Genomic DNA, 25,135 nt, shown 5'->3' on the forward strand with positions numbered 1-25,135 from the left:
TCATGTGACCAAGATGTGTGCTGTACTACATAACAGAGCTGTGCATGCTGCAGCCCAGTCACATGACCAAGATGTGTGCTGCACTACACAACAGGCAGCTGTGACTGCACTCAAGACATCAGAATGAGTTACGTGAAATAGTGAAAATTTATTCAGTTTGGCAACAAAATACGTGTAACAAAGTATCTCCAGCTCGTCCGGTCATACACCGCATGAAAGGTGTGCAAATCAGAACGAGTTGTCGTATGTTCAAAGCCGCTGACAGGAAAGCGTAAACATCTCAAGGTGCTGCTGGTTTCTTAATAGGGGGGCAGGAGGTTAAAAAAAAAAGGGCTTTTCCATTTTCGATCACAAACAGCACCACTCATGTCTGCAATTACAGCTCTGCTGACTAGGGCCAAGCTGCACTACCACTCTCAACCTATAGCCAAGAGTGGTGCTGTTTCTGGAGGTAAGCAACCATGTCTTTTGTTCAGGTGAGTGTTTGGTGCGAACGGATAGTATGCAGGAAATATCTTGTCTTTTAAGGTGCTTTTACAAGGAACGATTATCCTACATATTTGAGCGAGAGCGCAATGTTTTTAAACACTGCCAACGAAGAAAGAGAATTACAAGCATAAAAATCATTTGCTCATTCAGTTTAAACACAAATCATTTCAGTTCACTATACTAGTGAATGAGGATGAATGAATGATCCCGATTAAAAAAAAACACCATCTGTGTGTTTAAACTGACCATCCGCCTAAGCTGCGCCTTTGCTTGCTTGGGTGAACAATTACTCGCTGCGTGTAAAAGTATCCTTAATAGTCAAACTTTGGGAAGTTCTCTGAGGCGGGACTGGAGCTTCTGGTTGCAGTCTGTCTGTGGTCAAACATGGCCAAATACAAAGCTTTATAGCAAATCTTAGGCCGGTGGCATGGGTGGGATGCACATTTGGGCGCTGTACTGTACAAAACACACAAGCACGCTGCTATTCATTGAAATGAGCCGTTACGTTAATTGGCTTATATGTGCTATTTGTGCGTGCTATGTATTTTTTCATGCGAATACACTTATGTGAGATCAATGGTTTCTATTCACTGCGCATTGCGTGTGCAAATACATTTGTGTGACACAGGCCTAACTCCATTATATAGAATGCACACAACCCAACTACTCACTCTGACCCTGGCCTTAGGCCGCTCTCACATGCGTTCAGAAAACGCTGCACGGAACCGCAGCATTTTACCACAATTTCACACAGCTTTTTTTTTAACGCACCCCATCACTTTGATGGGTGGTGAAGTGCACGAAAATAGTGCAGACAGCGCACAAAAAGCACAGGATTAGAAACTCTGCCTTCTAACGCTGGTCTGCGAGGCCCATTGAAAAAAAAAAAAATGGCGGCAGTGGTAAAAAGCGTTGTGTGAGACATCTGATACAATTCAACTGGTATTTCCCTCCATTCATCCTGCAAAAAGGGACAAAATCTCTGAAAGGTGGTACATCTGCCAGTCTAGAATGGTGCAAGGAGCATCATCAATGGACAGTTGAGCAATGGAAGAATGTTCTATGAAGTGACAAATTACACTACTCCGTCTTCACATCAGATTGCTGTACCCGAGTGTGGAGGATCCTGGGAAACGCCTTCCGCCTAAGTGTGTTGTGCCAACAGTTAGGTACAGCACAGGTTCTGTTCTGGGGATGTTTTATGTGGCATGGTCTCCGTCTATTGGTTGTCGTGGCAAGTACTATGAATACAAAAGTACCCTGACATTCTAGACAATGTGGTCCTGACAATGTTTCTCATCTTCTTTGAGAAAACTCGCTAGATGTTTGCAGGGTGAATGGAGGGGAAGACCAGCTGAAGTGTATCAGATGTTAGTAGAAAGTATACCGTGAAGAGACTTGTGATTCTTGCTCAGCTATTCAATTACTGGTGGTAGGTTAGTGTGTTCTGAGTAGAGGCCACCCCACCCCATCGGTATAGGGTGGTCCGTATTACAGAACAGCTGCGCAGACGGCCCTGCACTTTCAGCATTTCTCATAGCAGTGAATGGGAGTTATAAACAGTATAGCCGAGCAAGCTACGTCATTTGAGCAGATCTAAAGTTACAGAAACTGAAGTTTGATATGATATGTTACTTCTATAACTCCAAATCTATAACTCCAAATCACTTCTATAGAAGTTCTGCAACTTCCTATCTATGAGTGACTGAGATAGGAAAACCCCTTTAAATGAATCCGGATTGCCTGAAGGAGGGAGGGGTTTTTTTGTTTTTTCTTTTTAATAGCACAAAACAGCTCTACGCTTGTTCATGGAGTGTCTGGTACGGCAGCTTTCAAACGAGAAGGGGAGTTAAGCTGCAGTACCAGCCACAACCCATAGCCATGAGTGGCACTGTGCGTTTCTATTGAGCAGATTCCAGCCGCTGCTCTTCTCAACGCTGTCAGCATGTGTATAGCACCTCTGCTCTTTACATAGGGACAGTGATGGGATTACCACTCCTGCATTGGAGAAGGAAGTGGTCAACAGTGCTTGTACTCCAGTGACAGGCCCTGGCTTCCTCTAATACTAGATTTGGTTTAAGTCTGTGACAGACTGGTGTACCTTGGGCACATTTACATGTGCACAATACGGATACGCGTCCCGGCCTCGAGCTCTGAGTATCATAGTAATCTACGATAGCGAGTTAGGAGACCCACGGTCAGGCCAGGACACACGTCTGTATTATGGATGCGTAGATACAGCCAAAATACACTTGTAGTTCACCGATCTAACATATAATTACACATAAGATAATTCCTTAAAGGGGTTGTCCCACCAAATTAGGCTAACCCAAATCTACAAGATAGGAATACCAATCTAAAGGCAGCAGGGATCAGATGGCTGGGTCACCATTGGGATCAGAGGTGATGAACAGAGCCAGACAGTCCGGAGCTTGAACTATTTCCAGCAGGCCGGTTGGGAAAAAAAAAATGGAATGGCAGCACCCATGCTTGACAGCTGCTCTGTTCAATTAGAGACTATTTATTGGGTCCCCAGCAGTGGGAACCCCATGATCATATAGTTAACCCTCTCTGCTGTGCATAGGGGTTAACATTTCGTGGGACAACTCCTTTAAAAGGGTTTTTCTTGGGACTAAACTACTGCTGATCTTTCTAGAATAGTTGATCAGGCTCAGAATCCCCACCGATCAGGTGACTGTAGAGTCCATCTTACTCGGGCGAGTGTTGCGGTCTCTTCTCACACCAGTAACATCCTGTTCCTTCGTCACGTGACCCAAGAACAGCTCAGTCCCAGTTCAAGTCAATAGGATTGAACTGCCATACCAAGCACAGCTACTATACAACGTACGGTGCTGTGCCTGGTATAGGCTGAAATGACAGCAGTGCTGACTATCACCACTGTTACTTCTGCAAGCAGATGATCGGTGAGGTCTTAGGCAAAGGGCCACTATAAACGATTGATGATCAATCCCGATAATCAGTGATCAATAGTTTATTCCCAGAAAAACCCCTTTAGGACAAGTTTCACAGGGCCGTGATACCAGGGCCCCCACAGTTTTAACAAAGCAAACTTTATAGAGTCCTACGATGCTCTGAGGTCCAACAGAAAGGGAGGGGGGAGGGGGTGGTGTGCTTAACTGCATTAAGTCATCCTGCCAGGGTGCAATCCCACAGTCCCCAAGGGAAGGGCGTGACGTCAGTGATGTCAACCTACTGATTATTTCTGGTGTGTGAGCTATAAAAGTTTATTAAAAATCACATGCATATCACCTTAAAAACCACACTGGTACTCCTGCTCCACCCTGTAAGTGCCATTATAAGACAATGATTGATTATATATTACAAGAAAAATCGTGAGAGCAAAGAGGATTTATCAAAACATTACAGGAACTTACCAGCCACCAAGAGGCATTCTGGGCATATTTACAAGCCGGTGCCACCTCACCTAAACCAGGGCTGTCTTCACCCCTCCCCAATGTCCAGTCATTGCAGTCCTATTAAAAGAGTGTCTGGACCCTGACAGGTAAATGAACAGTGATGTGTTAGCTCCGTACAGTGCTGACCAGGTTAACTAAGCGTCGACAGAATAGTGTGCTGGCCTCCATGAAAAGAAACACAAAGTGAGAGGAGAACGTCGCCAACACCAGTGCCAGCGTCTACACTTTCTTTTTTGGTGGTAGGTTTCCTCATGCACCTACAATAAGTGAGACCCCATTGGAGCCCATGCTGTGTAAACATTAACAGGATTTGTATCCTCCCCACCCAGTCTCTCCATTTTTTTCCCCGCCTTTAAAAGTCCCAATCGTCCACATCTAAGTGCTCCAGATCGGACGCCAAGTCCATCATGCCACGGGGGTCTGAATTTCTCGCTCCCTCGAAGTTGGTAATGGGCGACACAGGACGGAGTAGCTCAGGGAGGGCTTCTGACGCTCTGCGCTTGATCTGAAAGACCGTGCAAATGGTACATATTAAATGCCATAATGCTTTGGACCATCTTGGGTTGTTAAGCGGTTCTGAACTATTACCTGTTTGAAAAAGGAATGATTCAGCAGCGTTCCAGCATTCGGCCTGCAACAGAGAGAGTAACGCTCAAGACACCAGAAGCCAGAATTTAAAGAGACTGTCAGGTACTTGAGCCCTATAAGCTAAGTTTATGGGCTCATAGTTGGCGCATCAAGTCAGGGATGCAAGTCTTATACTTCCCTTCGCTGTCGTTCCCCTGTGGTCAGTGCTAAAAGACGCCGCTGAATGCATTGAGGTGTGTGCAGAGTAGTCCTCACATTCTATGTATACTACTTAGCACATGCCCTGTATTCCACTCAATGCATTCAGTGCTGACAAAGGGGTGATAAACGTTAATTGATTTAAAGGAGACATCCCCACCCCTTAAGGCTTCTTTCTCAGGAGCGTATATCAGCCAGCCGTGAAAACGGGCAGCTGGTATACGCTGTGATCGAATGCATTGTATTCCAGTGCATCAGATCACACGGCCGCATTCCTGAGACGTAAAAGCACCAGCCTAACCGGCCAATATAGCGCCGGGCGTTTTTACGTCGGCCCCGAAAGATAGTCTTGATACTATCTTTTGGGCCGGAATACGTCGGCCGCTGCATGGGCTCCTATGGGAGCCCATGACAGTGGCTGGAGGTGGGAGGGAGTTTAGCAGCGTGGCTGCTAGACTCCCTTCCTCTGCTCTCCTCCCCTCATGCACGCTCACCTTTGCTCTCCTCCCCACTGTCTCTTTGCAATTGGAGAGGGGGGAGCCAAGCACAGGCCTATCCCGCCTCCTCCCATTGCTGGCTGTTGACATGGGGTGGGACGTGGGCAGAGCTAAGCTCTGCCCTCTCCCTGCCCCTTCTCCATAGACAACAATGGGAGGCGGCGGGATAAGGCTTAGCTCCACCCCCTCCCTTTGCAAAGAGCCAGTGGGGAGGAGAGTAGAGGTGAGCCTGCGATGGGGGGGGGGGGGGGGGGGGGGGGGGCGACAGCATGGTAGTCCTGGCGTATATGCTCCAGGACCCATACCGTCTGAACGAGCGCACAAACGTTTGATTTGTCCACCCGTTCACCAGTTTTATCTCTTCCAGCGTAGCGTATATCGGCTGGCTGTGAAAACGGCGGCAGATATACGCTCGTGGGAAAGAGCCCCAAGTCAGAGTTCTAATAAACCAAGACATCAAGAAGATTGGCACATGTGGTCAAGTATCTTGTAGTTGCTGCAAGTGCAATGGAAGTACTAATATGCTTTGAACAGCAGGGGTTATTGATTCATGCTGCGTGTGCCAACATCTCCTTTAAATTAGACAATTAGCTCTTGATTGGATTCTGTCATTTAGATAACAGAACCCAAGTGGAAAAGAACCTTATAATGTATCTGTGTGTCATGCTGCGCGATCATATATACGATCAGGCTGCGCCTGCTCACCTAAGTTCAGGGTTCCTCTGTAGGCACAGCTCCACCAAGTTGTGGAAATGTGAAGAGAAGCTGCGATTGTACGGGTGCATGCTCGGCTCCCCGTTGGATGGGCGACAAGAGGTTCCCTCACCGATCCCAGAGTCGGCTCCTGAGCGAGAGGTCCTCATGGTGAGTTCAGAGGCTGGGATTGTAGCTGTGTCAAGCAGGCAGGGTACTGTGCCATTCAACTTCTCCAGGAGCATCTAGGAGAAAGGGGAAGGACACATGAGAAATAGACATTACTGGTCTGTAGATGACATGTCCCCAGGATAGGTCATCAATAGCGGGTTGGTTGGGGTCCGTTGCTTGGAACCCTGGACGATCAGCTGATTGGATGCCCCCTTTTTAGCGCCGCTACATATAAGTGTATGGAGTGAAAGCTGCTGCTCCGACCCATGTAGTGGCGGGTGCTTGTATCTGCAGGTGCAGCTGCCTGTAGTTACAAGCACCAGCCACTACACAGGTGTCGGAGTAGCAGCTTTCACTCTCTAACCCTGTATGTTACTGCGCTGACAATGGGTGCATGATCAGCTGATCATCCGGGGTCCTAAACAGCAGACTCAAGCCGATCAACTATTGATGACCTATCCTGAGGACAGAGCATCAATAGTATTTGCCTGGAAAATAGCTTTAGTTCTTCACAATTGATTTCTTGTCCCTTTCCTCACCTGTGTCGCTGGCATGTCCTTGAATGGCACATGACCATTAGCCAATTCGCACGCTGTGATCCCTACGCTGTAGATGTCAGACTTGGCATCGTATCCCTGTAGGTTCTTAAGGACAGAAATAAATGGTACAAATCCAATGATATCAAAGTATAATAAGACAGGGAAATCGGTCACCTGATAAAAGTTCCCCCTTACCTGCTGCAAAACCTCTGGACTAAGCCACGGGAGGACCCTGGAGCTGTGCTTGGGGAAGTCGTGGACGACTTTAAGACGCTGCCCGTGGTTTATCATACTTAGGATGCTGCGCAGACCAGAAAGATAAACTTTACCATCCACCGAGATCAGGATGTGACTGGCCTTCACACTCCTAAGGGCAAGAAGTTCAACATGGAGAACCCAGAATTTACTGAAGCAAATAACTCAAGGAGACGAGAAATTAGACAAAATTGCTCACATGAAGAATTTAATACATTTGTGCGGATGACTTCTAAAAATGGCATCTGCAACAGTTGGCTGGCAACCAACATGGTCACCATTAATGAAGGGGGGGGGGAGAGAATCTACGGGCAGGGAATGGATTAAAGGAAAAAATGAGCTACACTCACCTCCTTAAAAGCCCCCCTACTCCTGCGGTCCTGGAAGAAGCTGCAGTGGTCACATGCTACTGTTCACATGACCTCTCGACCAATTACAGGCTTCAGCAGTCATGTGCTGTTCATGGTATTATCACCGTGGAAGTTTGTGATTGGCTGAGTGGTCACATATGAACTGCACTTGGCCGCTACAGCGCCTCTTCTGAGATCAGAGCAGCGGGGCTCCTGCTCAGGACCAGGAGGCCATTTAAATAGGTTTTCCAATATATTTAACATTAGTAGCATTGAAAGGGGGGGGGGGGGGGGGGGAAATAATTTAAAAAACATGATTGTTTATTTTAATCACCGTAAAATTCTTTTCTCATCACATTCATTGGGGAACACAGCAAGACCTTAGTTATAGCTCCTGCTGCTAGGAGCTAGGCACCAACAGAGATATCAGTCAGTCCCTTCTACCAGCTATACCCCTACTGCAGGCACTGAGCTAAAATCGGTTTGTATGTAAACCATAGGAAAGAACAAATTAACACATGAAGTCAATCAATACAGACCATAACCAGAAAACAAATTGTTCTGGGGAAAAACCAGAAGAGCCCTTTTTGAGAAACCACCCTCGATGCCAGCAAAGAACTACAAACCAGGAGGGTGCCGTGTCCCCCAATGAACATGACAAGAAAAGGAAGTAATAGAAATCCAGTTTTCTCGTCCATGTCATTGGGGGACACAGCAAGACTTTGGGACGTTCTAGAATAGCACCCAATGGTGTGGGGAGAAAGAAAAGTTGGTGTGGTCAGCCTGTTGTGGGCGTAAGAGGAAGTGACAGGTGAACCGGCAGCTGCCAAGTAATGCTGTCTGTAGGACTTCAAGATAATGAAGACTGGAAAGTTAGCCCATCACTAGGAAGACAGAATAAGTTGCCAATGGTCAAGAAAGCACCTGGAAATTGTAGTGTTGGGCCAATTAGGAAGGGTGATACCCCTGTCCTTTAACAGGTATACCCTGCTGAAAACCGATAAGGACTGACAGCCGGTGGTAGGTACAATAAGAGCCCCGTTTTCTGCAGGAGCTGAAGGAAGAGACAAGACTTGATCCTTAAAAGGGCTGAAGAACAGGCAAGAGGCCAAAGAGCAAAGTACTGCGTGTCCTCCGGTTTGTTACTGGCAAAAGAGGCAAACCCGATTATGGTTAAGCGAATGCTGAAAAAGAAATCCATCTTGACCTTGTCTAGAATAGCAGAACCCAAGAACAAAGATAATTCCAAGGCAGGATTCCTATGGAATCTGCCCCGGAACAATAGAAGAGAATGACCGGAATCCCTTTAGAGCGACAATTCCATTGGAGAGCGAATAACGCCAGAGAAGAACAAGGCTCAGAATGCTCCAAGACTGTTCAATTGTTCCATCCAGGCGGGACGACTCCTCAAAGAAAAGAGCAAGGTATAGGGAGAAGGATCCAGTTGTCCGAGGCTTGGATGTCCAAGGCTGGTACGTCATACGTTTTTTTTTTTCTTTCAAAGAGTGGATCTTAAGGGAAGAGTATCTAACGAGCGTGCCCCGTCCAGAAGAAACCGAGTGATTTCCTATCATGTGTTATGGACAAATCGTCCCGGATAGGGCCGAAAAACAGTATGATGGAGTTAATGTGACTGCAATCATTACCTTATAGGGTAGCCGTAATATTATTCCACCTACGGAGGGTGGAATGAGGTGGCCTAAAATTGCAATCACTGCCTAAGCCATCAAATACAGAGTTGAGCGGCAATACCAGTCTTCCATCCATGGAGGAGGCAATAAGGCTGCCTGGCACTCACATTCACTGCATGATGCGAGATGCAGATTCCGGTAGTTCGTTCATTCATTCTGCCCGATGGGTAGTAAAAGGCGGTTTTATGCCTTTGTTTACTGCATCATCATGTCAGTGTAGAGCCCGGAAGTTACACATTTATGTCTTGAGAAGAGTCCTCCAGTGTGACTGGTCAGTGAGGGGGCACGATGCCCGCATAGCCATGAGTGAAGCAGAGGGTTACTGCATCCCATTACTCTGCTATGGAATGGTGGATGCAGCTCGACATGAAGACTACCACAAATATCCCTCCTATGAAAGGGGGTGACAAGACTGAGACCTCTTATAACTGTGTAGTCATGTCCGAGACTCACAGTACAACAGTTATAGCTCCTATAGAAGTGGGTAATGAGGCAGTAGACGCTCGCCCGTACCTGGAGTCATGTCAGGAGCCGTCTATGTCCCACAAGTACTCCTCCTCTGGAGGAAGGGAAAGTGTACTCCTAGTAGCTTCCCCACCCTATTAAGTACAGGTTCACCTGTAGCCCAAGGGGGTTCTTGCATCACCCAAAAATACACAGTAAGCACAAGTATCACTACTCTGGTGAGAAGCTGTCAAAGGGAAGAGATCGCCCCTCCAGTTGAGGGACTGGTGAGTCTCAGCCGACGGTCCTGAGTGAAGGAATTCAGTAATATTGGGTGCCCAGCCCCAAGACAGACTAAGGCCGCTTTCACACAGCCAAGAAAAATCGCATGAGATTTGTGCATTGCGAGACGCATAAATCTTGAATTATGAGCCCCATGAATGAAGTAATATAACTGAGCGACTTTTTACCGCATCGCGTGGCATTTCGTATATAGTCGTGTTCCTCGGAACGTATAGCCCATTGTTTTCAATTAGAAAGGAAAGTGATGGGAGGAGTTTTTGAAAAAGAAAAATCACACCTATTTGAGAGACGCCACAGTGGGCATCAGTGTCGTGTTGCCCATGACTGTCCCACCTTCTGACCACAGCTCATGTGTTCCGAGAATCTGGGATGGAAACCAACAGTGCTGTCCCGGCCAGAAGCGCCAAGCGCAGTGGTAAGGCACACAGACACCCCTTGGAGTGTAGAGCCCTCCAATCAGCACACGGGCGTGAGAGCGTGGGGCCTCAGAAGCTGCTGAGAAATAGTGTTTGCGACTGGCAACATCTGTCATGGGGGCAGGCCAAAGCTGCTGGAGGTGACAGGGGGCCAAGGACCATGGCGGAGGACAACAGAAGAGAGAAGCCATGGAGAGAGGGTCACCACGGGGAACTACCTGACTGCGGGCGAAAGGTGCAGCCAAAGAGGGCGAGGAGAGGGGAAGACGATGAGAGAGTGGACGGTGAAGGGAAATGGCACCATACTTCCCTAATCACATTTACTCACCTCATCTTCATCCTCTTCGCTTCCGCTCCCCCAAGGTACCAGCAGGGTCACTGTTTCAGCAACTTAGTGGTGTGAGATCGCTGGATATGGAGGAGCAGGCAGGAACCTCCGGTGACCCCATGGCTGGCGGGAAGCAGAGTCGGTAGTGGCATTCTGTTCCACTTTGCCTTTTTATAGAAGGGAGTAACAGGGCGTCTGATGTAGCGCTCTTCACCCTCCTCACTTGGGGACAATCAGGGATGAAAAATAAAAGCAGACGAGACCTGCAGATTTAGATCTCTGCCCGCAGAAGTATAGCGGTTAGTAGGGACTAACTCTTTCTTTGCTTAGTGTCGCCTCCTAGTGGCAGGAGCTATACAAAAGTTCTGTGTGACACCAGTGAGAAAAAAGTTTAGCCAATGTTTGCTCACTTTGCCTGCAGCGGTCCCGTTTACTCACATGACAGCTGCAGCTAATGACAGGCCGTGATCTCCTGCAGGCCAGGGCCTCTCCATTACTAGCCCTTGTGAGTTGCATATCAGACATGTCACATGCGGCTGAACCAATGCTACGGCCACACAATAAGTAATTTAATAACTGATTTGGAAGGGGGATAAAACCTTTAAGAACAGAATATGGCTTATCTTTTGTTTTAACTCATTCCCTGCCCAAAGAAATGTCTTGAGTCTAGGATCCCCTTTAAAGCTCTTCCTAGGTCTTGATCAGCAAATCTGCCTTACGAGTAGGGGGTATGCATCACTGCATGACAAGAACGATCTTCCATTCAGGAGTCTAGGAAAGCTTAGTGAGAATATCTGTGGGAGCTGCAAGTCACTTTTCAAGAATATGAAATCTCATCAGAAGGGCAACTGAAGGATAAGCGGCGCCTGAAGGTCTGACGGCAGTACCTGTGCACGTATCCCATGTGATGGATATAATCCAGGGCTTTCAGCATTCCCAGCAGGATGTAAGCGATGGCCAGCTCACTCATGCCATCTGTGAAGTGTGTGCAGATCAGATCTTTGGCTGAACCTAGAAGGAAAACCATATCTATCGTCAGCGTACCGAGAGCAACGTCCCCTCATCCTACTGTATTAACGTCTTCCACGTTCCTGCCAGGGGTGGATTTCTTGGTCTGGCCTATGCGCTTGTATGACATCCATATGTCCTAATGGGTCACATGGAATTGGACTGTCCTAAGACAACCCCTTTAATGGATAAAACAAACATTCACATTCTGGGAGCAGACAGGCATCATTGCTCACTCATTTTCTATACAGAACTGTGCAAAAGTTCTAGGCAGGTGTAGAAAAAACTGCTGCAAAGTAAGAAAGTTTTCAGAAATAGAAGGGTTAATAGATTGTTTTTGTCAATTAAAATGCAAAGTGAATGAACAAAAGAACAATGTAAATCCCATCAGTATTCCTTGTGACCGCCCTTTGCCTTCAAAACAGCATCAGTTCTTCTTGGTACACTTGCAGTTTTTGAAGGAACGCAGCAGGGAGGTTGTTCTAAACATCTCGAAGAACTAAGCGCAGATCTTCTGTGGATGCCGGCTCGCACAAATCCTTCTGTCTCCTCATGTAATCCCAGACAGACTGGATGATGTGAGATCAGGGCTCTGTAGAGCCGTATCATCACTTCCAGGAGTCCTTGTTCTTCTTTACACTGAAGATAGTTGTTAATGACATTGGCCGGATGTTTGGGATTGTTGTCCTGCTGCAGAATAAATGTGGAGCCAATCAGATGCCTCCCTAATGGTATTACATGATGGGTAATTAGTGGCCTGTATTTCTCAGTATTGAGGACACTATCAATCCCAACCAAATCTCCAATTCCATTTGAGAAAAATGCAGCCAGAATCTTATAACGAGCCTCCACCATGTGTCACTGCTGCCTGCAGACAGTCATTGTACCGCTCTCCACCATGCTTCATGGCTGCCTGCAGACACTCATTATTGTACCGCACTCCACCATGCTTCACGGCTGCCTGCAGACACATTATTGTACCGCTCTTCACCATGCTTCACTGCTGCCTGCAGATACTCATTATTGTACCGCTCTTCACCATGCTTCACTGCTGCCTGCAGACACTCATTATTGTACCGCACTCCACCATGCTTCACGGCTGCCTGCAGACACTCATTATTGTACCGCACTCCACCATGCTTCACGGCTGCCTGCAGACACTCATTGTACCGCTCTCCACCATGCTTCATGGCTGCCTGCAGACATTCGTCATTGTGCCGCTCTCCACCATGCTTCACGGCTGCCTGCAGACACTCATTGTACCGCTCTCCACCATGCTTCATGGCTGCCTGCAGACACTCATTGTACCGCTCTCCACCATGCTTCATGGCTGCCTGCAGACATTCGTCATTGTACCGCTCTCCACCATGCTTCATGGCTGCCTGCAGACACTCATTATTGTACCGCACTCCACCATGCTTCACGGCTGCCTGCAGACACTCATTGTACCGCTCTCCACCATGCTTCATGGCTGCCTGCAGACACTCATTGTACCGCTCTCCACCATGCTTCATGGCTGCCTGCAGACATTCGTCATTGTACCGCTCTCCACCATGCTTCATGGCTGCCTGCAGACATTCGTCATTGTACCGCTCTCCACCATGCTTCATGGCTGCCTGCAGACATTCGTCATTGTACCGCTCTCCACCATGCTTCATGGCTGCCTGCAGACAGTCATTGTACCGCTCTCCACCATGCTTCATGGCTGCCTGCAGACACTCATTATTGTACCGCACTCCACCATGCTTCACGGCTGCCTGCAGACACTCATTATTGTACCGCTCTCCACCATGCTTCATGGCTGCCTGCAGACAGTCATTGTACCGCTCTCCACCATGCTTCATGGCTGCCTGCAGACACTCATTATTGTACCGCACTCCACCATGCTTCACGGCTGCCTGCAGACACTCATTGTACCGCTCTCCACCATGCTTCATGGCTGCCTGCAGACATTCGTCATTGTACCGCTCTCCACCATGCTTCATGGCTGCCTGCAGACAGTCATTGTACCGCTCTCCACCATGCTTCATGGCTGCCTGCAGACACTCATTATTGTACCGCACTCCACCATGCTTCACGGCTGCCTGCAGACACTCATTGTACCGCTCTCCACCATGCTTCATGGCTGCCTGCAGACACTCATTGTACCGCACTCTACCATGCTTCATGGCTGCCTGCAGACACATTATTGTACCACCCTCCACCATGCTTCACTGCTACCTGTAGACACTCATTGTACCACTCCAGCCCCTCTGTGAACAAACTGCCTTCTTTTACAGCCAAACATTTCACATTTTGACTCATTAGTCCAGAGATTCTGCTGCCATTTTTCTTAACCCCAGTTTAAGTTTTCATTAATAGTCGAGTCACTTGGCCTTGTTTCTACACTGGCTTTTTGGCCACAGTTTTTCCACAAAGACCACTTCTCGCCAGACTTCTCCGAAGAGTAGTTGGGTGTACCTGGGTCCCACTGGAGTCCGCCAGTACTGAGCCAATGACACTGCTGGACATCTTCCGATTTTGAACTAAAGTAAACATGAAGTGCGTTTCATCTGCTGCAGTGTTTGCTTGGCTGACCGCTGTGTCTAGTCAACATTGCCCGTTTCTTTGTGTTCTTTCCAAAGAGCTTGAACAGCACATCTTGAAACCCCAAGTCTGCTTAGAAACCTTTTACTTGGAGAGACCTTGGCGATGCACTGTGACTACATTGGGTCTTGTTGCTGTGCTCAGTCTTGCCGTGGTGTATGACCTGTAATAGGACACTAGATATGCATAAAAAGAAGTCACAGCAGCACTACCACGCTTTACCACTTCAGTGGGAGGTCACAGTGTGTTGCAGAGCTTCACCGAAAAAAAAAGGAACCAGACTCCAATGATTCGTTAGTCCATGTATGCAAATTAAGGAACCAGTGAGCAGCAACGAGAGCGTTTTCAATAAAAGTGCATCCGCCTGATGCCTCTTTATTAATTCCATAGCACACAGACAACGTTTCAACCCACGCAGGGGTCTTTCTCAAGAGAAAGACCCCTGCGTGGGTTGAAACGTTGTTTGTGTGCTATGGAGTAAATAGAGGCATCAGGCGGATGCACTTTTATTGAAAACGCTCTCGTTGCTGTAATATGACACTGTCTTCCACAACCTCTCCTTTGTAGCAGACTTTGGGTGCATTCACACGAACGTATATCGGCTCGGTTTTCATGCCAAGCCGATATACGTTGTCTCTCTCTGCAGGGGAGGGGGGGGGGTGGAAGACCCAGGAGCAGGAACTGAGCTCCCGCCCCCTCTGCCTCCTCTCCGCCCCTCTGCACTATTTGCAATGGGGAGAGGCAGGACGGGGCAGGGCTAATTCTTGGAACTTAGCCCTGCCCCCACCTGCCATTGCAAATAGTGCGGAGGGGTGGAGAGGAGGCAGAGAGGGGGCGGGAGCTCAGTTCCTGCTCCTGGCTCTTCCATACCCCCCTCCCTGCACACGAGGACAACATATCGGCTCGGCGTGAAAACCGAGCCGATATACGTTCGTGTGAACGCACCCTTAGGCTGTTTCTCAACCAGTTTTAAGCCTCCTATCCAGCTGTTTTTGTTTCAGTTACTGACTATTTCAACATACACTTGAAAATTACAATCATTATCACCCGTTTGGTATAATTGATTAATCACACACCTGATTATAATCCTACAAAATCCCTGACTGTGTAAGTGTACCTGGAAGAACTGATGCAGTTTGACGGCAAAGTCCGCTCACATCAAATATGGACGCCATTAGAGTTCTCTTTTGTTCATTCACTTTGCATTTTGTTAACTGACAAAAATAAACTATTAACACTTCAGTTTTTGAAAGTTTTCTTACTTTGCCTAAAACTTTTGCAGTTCTGTACATGCCCTATTCTACTCACCATAAGCCATGAAGGGGGTGACCACCCACAGCTCGTTATCTGCAATGAACGTCGCTCTGTAGGGGAGGATGTTGGGGTGATTGAACAGCTTGGACACGTGAAGTTCAGTCTGCAAAGAAGAATGAAGTTGAATGGAAGGAGAAAGTTATCAGTGACACATAGCTACAGGATTAGGATGTCCGAGAGCAGAAGGTACAAGCAGAGTGTCACATAACGGCTTGTTTACTATGCGCTCCCTTGTCACTATTCGAACATCCCATGCAGCCCTGTCCTCACATCAGTATTTATTCGCTGCCAGGGACCCCGCTTCTTCCACCCCGAGTCCTCCCACAGACTACCTTTCTCACATGCACATAAATGTGTTCACCTTACCTGCAGGAAAGCGACCATGTCATTGGTGCAGGACTCCATGTTAACCCTTCTGATACAAACATACTCTCCCGATGGTTTATAACGCGCCAAGTTGACCGTCATCAGGTCCTCAAAGCCTTTTCCTGCAGTAAAAAGTAAAATAGGATTTGTGAGGATGCCCAATGACCACATAGTGGGGGGTTGTGTGTGCCTAGTTTATAGAGGAGGGTTATGTATACACCAGCACTTCCATTATAATCTATGAGATATAATGTATCTCGGTTATCACGTGGCAGCATGGCCATGCACGAAGTATGACGTGAGACTGCTACCTGCCCACAGAACACATGGACAAACAGCACAAGTCCTGCAATCCAACATCAATAGGACCCAATTGACAGTTACATATTCCGGATTATCAGACAGTAGGTATATAAAGCCAAGTCACTTATAAAGGGCGTTTCCTTGCAGTTTTCCTTGGTACCTCTAGCGGTGGATTGAAGGTCACCACCGAAGGTACACCATTATTTCCTTCCTTCTCTGTGTATTGTAGCAGGTGACTTCTAGGCATCCTGGGGGCTCTGGTGATTTGATCATCAATTGAAGTTGGATGGTAGCCCTGATTTATAAATGACCATTTAGGATGGTGTGAATGTTCATCCTCCATCTGTTGGGCTGGAGCAGATCCAGTTATATCTGATGACCTGGCTGTAGACGATTGACTTTTTAATGAGGGAAGGTCTCACCTAAGATAGGTTGGCCGAGCAATAGGTGTTCTGTACAGGAAAGTTTGTAGTAAGTGGTTTAGAATTGTTATAGTTTAGTCCAAAAATCGGATTTCTGTATTGCAGTAGCTCAACGTGAGGTTCGTAGTGGGGTGGAATTCATGGAATTTCATTAGCGCTTGCTCAGAGTCAATCAAGGTTAGTGATGAGCGAACTTTTGAGAAGTTCAGTTCAGCCAGTTCGCCAAATTTCATCAAAGTTTGATTCGATCCGAAATAGTTCAAACTGAACCTTCACCAAAACCACCAAGACTGGTATAGAACACCGTCTAAGAACCATAAAAACCCTGTATAACATTCTTAGGTCACCTAGGAGCGCATCTAAGCACAGTTAATGAAGAGAGAGGCAGCAGAGGAATTTCCCCAGGGTCGGTGGAGATGAGCTGCACAAGGTTCAGCTTCGCACTGAACTGAACTTTTGTCAATGTTTAACCTGAAACAGTCTGGCTGCTTCGATTTGCTCAACACAAGTGTAAAATGATTACGAGGGCAACAATGTAGTCGAAACGGTTTGATGGAGGAGGATGCCAGAAAGTCCTTCTCAAGTCTTGCCATGGATACATTGGCATATTGCAGTGCTAAGGGATTAAAGGAGTTGGCCCGTGTAAAGAAGTTCTTCTCTGAACAAGATACAGGGTAGCACCTGATCAGTGGGTGAATCTGACCTCTGGAACCCCCCACCAATCATTTCACTGGGACTGCCGAAAACGGACGAGCGCTTGAACTCTGCCATCTACAGCAGTCCCACTGAAACAAATGGAGTCTGTATATGTGGCAACTGCGCTATTCGGGGACCTTCACCCATTCTCGTGAGCACTGGGCGGTCTCTAGTAGTCAGAACCACATGGATCAGATAAGTTAGAGCACATCCTTTGAAAGTTCAGTGTATTAGGGTAGCAGCCATGTGAACAGTGTTTAAAGAAATCTCATCCGCATGGAAATTGACCTTCGGGACAAACTTAAATTCAAAGTATGTCAATTTCTATTTCATTGTAGAGATGTGAGATCTGACACAGATCTGCAGCAACATGTGAATGTTTCACGTGTGGATTTTTCCGCCCCACAGGCACCCTAAGAGCTCGTTCATATCAGCGCTCACCATTCAGCTTCTAGGATATATAGAGGTTCACCCAGGAAGCTGCCATGAGATATCAGCGCCCTCCCTGCCCCGCGCTGCCCTCTTACCTATGAGAGTGAGCAAATCATAGCAAGTGCTGTCCGGTGTGTAGACCCCCATGGTGTCCGGACCGCGACAGGAGGCTATAGACTCAGCGCTGGCTGCTTCATCCGTCTGGAGGCGAAGTACAAAGAAAGTAACATTAGACTTGTAGGATGTGATGAGATGGAGACGTATGATGTCAGACGGGCGAGGACACGGGGAATACATGGGGACAACACTAATCATCATCAGCTCTGGAACAAAACCACCTTCAGTTAGGATGTCATATTAATGGATGAGAATGAACAAGTGTCCGTGGATTAGACGATGCACGACGATCTATTATTTACAGTCAGTGGGGTTGCAGCCCATGTTATATTCCAGAGCTGCATTCATAATTCTGCAAGAGTTGAAATCTCTGAACATTCCCTGCTGGTTCAGGGTCTTTCTGCAATAATTTACATTCTGTGAACGGTCATCTTTACATTGGGCAACATTTAATTAATATAATGTAGAAAGAGATAAATGGCCCCCTGCAGCATAGGAGATCAGCTAAGTGGGAAGGGGAGCGCATTAAACAAGATTGCTGACTGTTTCCAGCAGAATAGTGAGTGCAGCTCTGGAGTATAATACAGGATGTAACTCAGGATGAGTACAGGATAAGTAATGTATGCACCCAGTGACTGCCCCAGCAGAATAGTGAGTGCAGCTCTGGAGGACAATACAGGATGTAACTCAGGATCAGTACAGGATAAGTAATGTATGTACACAGTGACTACCAGCAGAATAGGGATGGCAGCTCTGGAGTATAATGCAGGATGTAAGTCAGGATCAGTACAGGATAAGTAATGTATGTACACAGTGACTCACCAGCAGAATAGTGAGCGCAGCTCTGGAGTATAATACAGGATGTAACTCAGGATCACTACAGGATAAGTAATGTATTTATTTAGATTCTATCTATATAAATTGTAAAATGGTCCAGGGAGATGGGCCTATCCTTAGAAGACGTATATACCCTCAATGAATACAACTCTTGTCTCCTAAGCAGCAGCATGAATATGCAGAGGCCAGTACTTGGCGATTCAGGCTGAGGCAGGTAGGTGAGCCAGAAGGACCTGCACATTCTCCTGAACATACACAATAGGCTGCTTACATCTTTATAAGACGTCTTCTGAGACGGCCAGAGCTGCCTGCATTAGAGGACGATGCAGAACCAGATCACTGTACACACATGCACTACAAGAGACAACCTATACCCATCATCTCTTCACCGCAAAGACATGCAAAACTCGTCACCAAGATGCGCCGCTGCGCTGATTTGTAGAGTTCCTCCATGTATATACATTATTAGGATGGTTCTATTTTCCTGCACTGGGCTTTCCTGCGTTCACAGAAGCCACATTCAGAATACAAATAAAGTCATACTGCGAACCATGACTGGCAGATAACCTCCTTGCTGACGGTTTCCATGCAGAAGCAGAGTTTTTTTTCTCCTACAGTCCCAGCACTGGTATATAAAGTGTTAACCTATGTTAGCAGAGATGAACAACTCACACAGTTTGGGTATTATGGCAATCAATAAAACCCTATACGGTCAGCAGCTTCACAAGGGTCAATGGTATAGTCACGGTTTCAGGCTCATTACCTGCTTGCTTACAGTTCTCCACATTACAGAAAATCCTTGCTATAAACCCATTTATCATTGCCTGCACCTCCCGTCATCTCATCATTATCAGATTTCCATGACCCAAAGTGGCATTATACGCTCAGTATGGGTATATAGATACACAGCTGCTTCATGTGGTTCCGTATTGCTATACCAAGTGCAGAAAAGACGCACAATACACCGTTTATGCTTCCATGTATAACTTCATGTCTCCCCGTATTACTGTTAATCTGGCTCAGCACAGGTATGACTTGTTACTTGATCATTCCCCGGTGGATGTGTAACAGGGCTAGTCACAAATGGCGACAAGAATGAAAAATCCTGTTGCCATTTGAAAAATTGTAGGAGCACCAGCAACCATCTGAATCTCTGCGACCCATGGGCAGGAGTTTCCGGAAGAGAGCAACCAATACTGCAAGTCTTTGAAAAGTTGTTGGCAAATAAACATTATTATCCATTCATAGAATAGGTGATTAATGTATAGTTGTTGGGGTCTGCCTGCATGGACCTCCACCGATCATGAGAACGGGGGTCTCAGAGATCCTTGTATGAATGGAGTGGGGCTCACGCAGGCGAGCTGCCATTCCAGTCAATGTCTATAGGACTGATTGAGATGCTGTATTCAGCTGTCACCATTAGTCCCATAGACTTCAAATGGAGTGGCTGGACACAGGCTCAGCTGCCCCTCTATTCAACTGGGGGATATGGCATTCCTGCTCTGGTGCTCAGTAGTGGTCCCAGCAGTCGGACACCCACCAGTCACTTATACGGCTCCAATGCTTCCAAGAATCAGTACATCTTCTCCCCGACGGGTCACATCCTTCAGAATCCATAGAAGTCTCTTCAGAAATCCAGTCCGAAAAGCAACTTGTCCGGCGACTGGCATTTTACCGCCAGGTATAACGGATGTGTATATGTGTCATGTCACTAGGAGACCGGGTAGTTTACCTTCAGATATGTGAGCGGAGGTGCCCAAAAGGTAAACTGCCTCTTTAAACTGTGTGCATGTAGTACCCCTTGACAGGACTTGACAGCGCTATATTAATATATATTACACCCGAGAGATCCAAGATGCTGAATGTGAACATGAGAATGAAATGCAAAACGTCATGACACCGTACAATACGGGAAAAACGTATGTGAGCTCCGCAGTCTCATCCCGGCGGCTTGGTCTACGGCAAATCTCATAAGGGATCCACCAAAAGCAGCATTTCACATGGTGCACTGAAATAAACGGGATAACCTTATAGCGCATGGACAGGATGGGTCCTCCAGAGAGAAGGACACTCTTTGTAACTGCTTTCTACTCCAGCGAATGAGGGGTCCCTTCTATAACCTTTCCTTATAGGGCGATTGAAAAATGGGTTCTTTAAACTAAATGACCGCTTTAATAAAAGCCAATTGTACCAATAAGATCCGGATCAATGAAATCAGGATCCACAGTCGGAACATGTGTTGCCCAGACCAGAGTGCCGGAGATGAAAGTGCGCGTCACGTGGTAATGCCTGCATGCAGCACATACAGACATGGTGCAGAGACAGGACGTCTCACTTACTTTCCTTCGAGAGTCCCCTAAATGCGAGTCTGGAGGGAGGGAGAGGAGGATCCACTCAGCTTATAACAGCACATGAATAGGACACTTACTGCCACTTTAAGGGGGATCTGCCAAGTTATAAAGTTATGTTCTATCCACAGGATAGGGGATAACTATATTGGTGGACATTTGACTGCTAGAGCCCCCACAATCCCAGTTGGTCCCCAAGTGAATGGAGCGAAGGTCTTGTAGGCACGCCACTGCTCCGTACACTTCAATGACAGCCGCGGAGATTACTGAAGTAATCGCGGTCACTGAAGTGAATGGAGCAACGATACACTTGTGTGACCTCTGCTCCATTGACTCGGGAACCGGACAGACCCCCATTCTCGGGATAGTGGTGGGTCCCGGCGGTTGGTCTTGTGGCTAGGTAATAACTTCATAACTTGGCACAACTCCTTAAAAGAAAACTCCACTTCTGAGCACCATCATACAGCCAAAGTTTACGCAAAAAGTTGAGTAACACTATAAATCCTTCCCTTTACTTCTCGGCTATCAATTTTCAGCTATTTGCCGTTTTCTTCTCCAATCACACCCAAAGTCAAACTTCTTCCGGTTCCTTCTTGGAGTCTGTATGTGTGTACCATCGTTCCACAGACAGCCACACGACCCAACGGCTGATATATAACTGTGTAACCTCACCTGAGCTCCCACAATGCACTGCAGAAGAAGTCTGAGTACAGCTTTGTGTGTGAATGGAGAATAAAACCTCAAAACTGAGAGAGGAAATAGGAAAAAGTAAAGCAAAAGTATTTGCAGAACTATTCAACATTTGGCAAATATCGAATGCAAATATCGTACCAAAGTGGAGTTTTCCCTCAAACACCGGCTACCTTTGGTAGAACAGCTCATACAAAAGCATGCATGGGTTAAAGGAACACTCCAGGCAAAACTAAACTGTGTTTTGCCTAGCACGAGACCCAAGGGGGGGTGAAGCGTGACTCAAGGACCACCAAAGAGATAAAGCGCTGAACACTCGGGCCGACAGCTATTCCTCCCGGCTCCCCTCATACACATTTTTACTCGGCTTGGTCAAGCATTGATGTACTTTCCAGGAGAAGAGGGCATAAGCTGCTGGTAGACAGCTCTGGTGGCAGCTTATCTCCAGGGAGAACATAAGAATCAGGCACTGAAATTTAAGTCGCCCGATTCTTCTTTCCCCGACATCATCTGTTAGGCACAAGTTCAGGTAACTTTACCCAAATATGTATGGGGCCTTGACTCCCCTCTGCAGTCTTGCACTAGGCAGAACACAGCGTAGTAACTTTGCGTGGGGTATAGTAACTACATATCAAGCAAGGGGATAATCTCTATACAGTGGGGATAATTCTGACTTACCTCCAAAAAACTCCAACTCCCTCAAACCATCAACCAGGATCCTGTCTGAAACCCAACGCTGCAGAGAGAAAGAAAAGAACGTCTGACACCGACAGCAGGAAGCGAGAGCCAGAGAACCACAATGAGGAATACACGCAGAGGTAGATTTTATATCTTATGACTCACCACTAGGGGGAGTTTATATGCAGACCTCTATGATAGCACAGTGTATAGTTCCCACTAGTGGTGACTGGTGATAGAAAGAATTTCATGATTTAAAGGAAATCTGTCACATCCTATGAGCCCCATAAACTAAGGGCATAAGCTGATAGGACAGAAGGCGCTAAGTCCAACGATGTGACTTTCATACTCGTCTGCCTCCTCGTGACCTTGCTGGCTGCCCACAAAGCCGGCACTTGGTGCATTGTGCAGACTACATCTCTTCATGGCATGCACATAGTCCACGATGAGAGGACAGAGTGTGTGTGCGCACGTCATGGAGAGGAGTCCACTCGGTGGATCAAGTGCCGGCTTTGTGGGCAGATAGTAAAGGAATAGAGAGACAGGACAGTATAAAAGTCACATCCCTGGACTCAGTGGCCCTGTCCTATCAGCCCCCAACAAATTAGTGCACTTGCAATTTCAGCTGACTTTTCAGAATAAGCAGCAGTGTGTACAAGAAGAATAACACCATTTATGACCATTATTTCACTTGTATCCTGCATTGCCATCAGTTTTCCCCTCTGCATACTCCATCTCAAATTCTCAGCCTTCTCTGAGCTGGTGGGTGTAGACTAGTTATGTCATCTCCCATACAATGCACACATAGGAGAATGGGATGTCTTCTCTATCCCTGAGCTGGTGGGTGTAGACTGCTGCTATGATGTCTCCATACACTCCACACATAGGAGAGCAGGATCTCTTCTCTATCTCTGAGCTGGTGGGTGTAGACTGCTGCTATGATGTCTCCATATACTGCTCACATAGGAGAGCAGGATCTCTTCTCTATCTCTGAACTGGTGGGTGTAGACTGCTGCTATGATGTCTTCTATACACTGCACACATAGGAGAGCAGGATCTCTTCTCTATCTCTGAGCTGGTGGGTGTAGACTGCTGCTATGAGGTCTCCATACACTCCACATATAGGAGAGCAGGATCTCTTCTCCATCTCTGAGCTGGTGGGTGTAGACTAGTTATGTCATCTCCCATACAATGCACACATAGGAGAGCAGGATCTCTTCTCCATCTCTGAGCTGGTGGGTGTAGACTGCTGCTATGATGTCTTCTATACACTCCACACATAGGAGAGCAGGATCTCTTCTCTATCTCTGAGCTGGTGGGTGTAGACGGCTGCTATGATGTCTCCATACACTGCACACATAGGACAGCAGGATCTCTTCTCCATCTCTGAGCTGGTGGGTGTAGACTGCTGCTATGATGTCCCCATAGACTGTACACATAGGAGAGCAGGATCTCTTCTCTATCTCTGAGCTGGTGGGTGTAGACTGCTGCTATGATGTCTCTATACACTGCACACATAGGAGAGCAGGATCTCTTCATCTCTGAGCTGGTGGGTGTAGACTGTTGCTAGGATGTCTCCATACAGTGTACACATAGGAGAGCAGGATCTCCTCTCCATCTCTGAGCTGGTGGGTGTAGACTGCTACTATGATGTCTCCATACTCTACACATGCAGTGCAGCACATAAAAACCGCAGATTACACTCCCTTAGGGCAAGTTCACATGGCGGAATCTGACTGGGATATTCCCATATAGATTCTAATTCTAAAACCGCAGCAAACATCTGCAGCTAAACCACGTACTTGTGCCACATATCTGCAAATCCACATGCGGATTTAGCCTTTTAAATGGCAAAATCTGTGTGTAGAGTTCCCGACACCGCCCACGGGATCTTCACCCAGAAGGAACGACACTTTTTTTCCCCACAAACTGGATTTCAAATCTGTAACAGAAATATCCGAATTCCCATTCAAATTAATTGGACACAGAATCCACCAGATGATCAGACCCTAACTCTGTAGTCCCCACATACATAACAGCAGCATGGAGGCCATTATACAGCAGGTCTGAGCAGTGGAGAGGCGACTGAGACAACACCACACACTTCCTGTTATCTGTTTAGTTACCTCTCATACTAGAGACAAACTTCACTTGACAACAGTCAGTGGACAGCAAATTAGAAAGAAGTGGGACCCCTAGTGGCAGCACTGTAGAGGGATTTTTTGTACAAAAAAAATGCCATTTTAGGAAAACAATACAATTTACACTTTTGTTAGTTATCTTCTACATTTAACCCCTTTACTTCTACGTTTATCCCGGACATTTGGCGCTCCGTAACGATAAACGAAGAAACAAACGCGCTCAGGAGCTGCGAGCTACAAATGACAATTTAAAAGTTGGAGGCTGATCAAAAAAGTTGAAAAACAACTTTTTTTTCCTCAACTTTTGGCTCCTCTCCCCCCGTAGACAATTTCGCCGATGTAGCGTGCGCAGAGAGACTTACGAGAAAAGACATGGGGTCCTCTTTATGTTGAAGGATTCGTCAGATGCCATAAACTAGAACCTGCGGAGATGGGGGAAAAAAAAACATGAGCCGTCACATCGCCGCCCCCATAACATAACCCACCCACATACAGAACACCAGTCCTACAGGGGAACTACAAGTCCCAGCATGCACATACATAACATGCCTAAACATACTTGCAAGAAATGTTCTGCTATGTCAGTCTATAAGTATACTGGACTGCTAGGCACTGACATGCTGCGACTTGTTGTCCCCCAGCAGGCCTGGAAGGAATACGAGCTGCAGTTACCCGGCGGTATAGAGAGCCGGCAGCGGCCGGGCTGGTAGCTATATGACAGCGAGCAACACACTGACTGACAATACACACCCACTCCTCCACTGCTGTGTGCGCCGCGGCTACTTCCGCCCTGCTCCG

General features: G+C 47.1%; 1 protein-coding gene across 5 annotated transcripts; it reads right to left on the minus strand.

The window, feature by feature from the left end:
- Window positions 1-124: 124 nt before the first annotated feature.
- STRADA (STE20 related adaptor alpha) lies at window positions 125-25,135 on the minus strand. 5 transcript variants are annotated; one of them, XM_066586958.1, is made up of 13 exons: window positions 25,088-25,135; window positions 24,700-24,759; window positions 22,197-22,254; window positions 20,820-20,848; window positions 17,622-17,727; window positions 15,674-15,795; window positions 15,302-15,410; window positions 11,287-11,410; window positions 6,808-6,979; window positions 6,613-6,717; window positions 5,915-6,147; window positions 4,515-4,557; window positions 125-4,431 (listed from the first exon to the last, which is right to left on the minus strand). In XM_066586958.1, the coding sequence occupies exons 2-13, from the start codon at window positions 24,709-24,711 to the stop codon at window positions 4,279-4,281; spliced, it is 1,266 nt and encodes a 421-aa protein (XP_066443055.1). In that variant the 5' UTR covers window positions 24,712-24,759; window positions 25,088-25,135; the 3' UTR covers window positions 125-4,278. The 5 variants fall into 5 exon arrangements, with proteins under 5 accessions (XP_066443055.1, XP_066443053.1, XP_066443054.1 ...); XM_066586956.1 differs by having other exon boundaries at window positions 25,010-25,127; XM_066586957.1 differs by having other exon boundaries at window positions 24,897-25,116.

Source organism: Eleutherodactylus coqui, chromosome 13 (genome assembly GCF_035609145.1).
Source record: "Eleutherodactylus coqui strain aEleCoq1 chromosome 13, aEleCoq1.hap1, whole genome shotgun sequence".
In the NCBI taxonomy this organism is placed as follows: Eukaryota; Metazoa; Chordata; class Amphibia; order Anura; family Eleutherodactylidae; genus Eleutherodactylus; species Eleutherodactylus coqui.

Excerpts from the sequence above, each read along its gene's own strand:
- STRADA (XM_066586958.1), bottom strand. Across the intron at positions 6,980-11,286 it reads CACATGGGATACGTGCACAG|GAGTGTGAAGGCCAGTCACA; the intron begins GTACTGCCGTCA and ends TCTTGCCCTTAG. Across the intron at positions 4,558-5,914 it reads CAGAGGAACCCTGAACTTAG|GCCGAATGCTGGAACGCTGC; the intron begins GTGAGCAGGCGC and ends TCTCTGTTGCAG.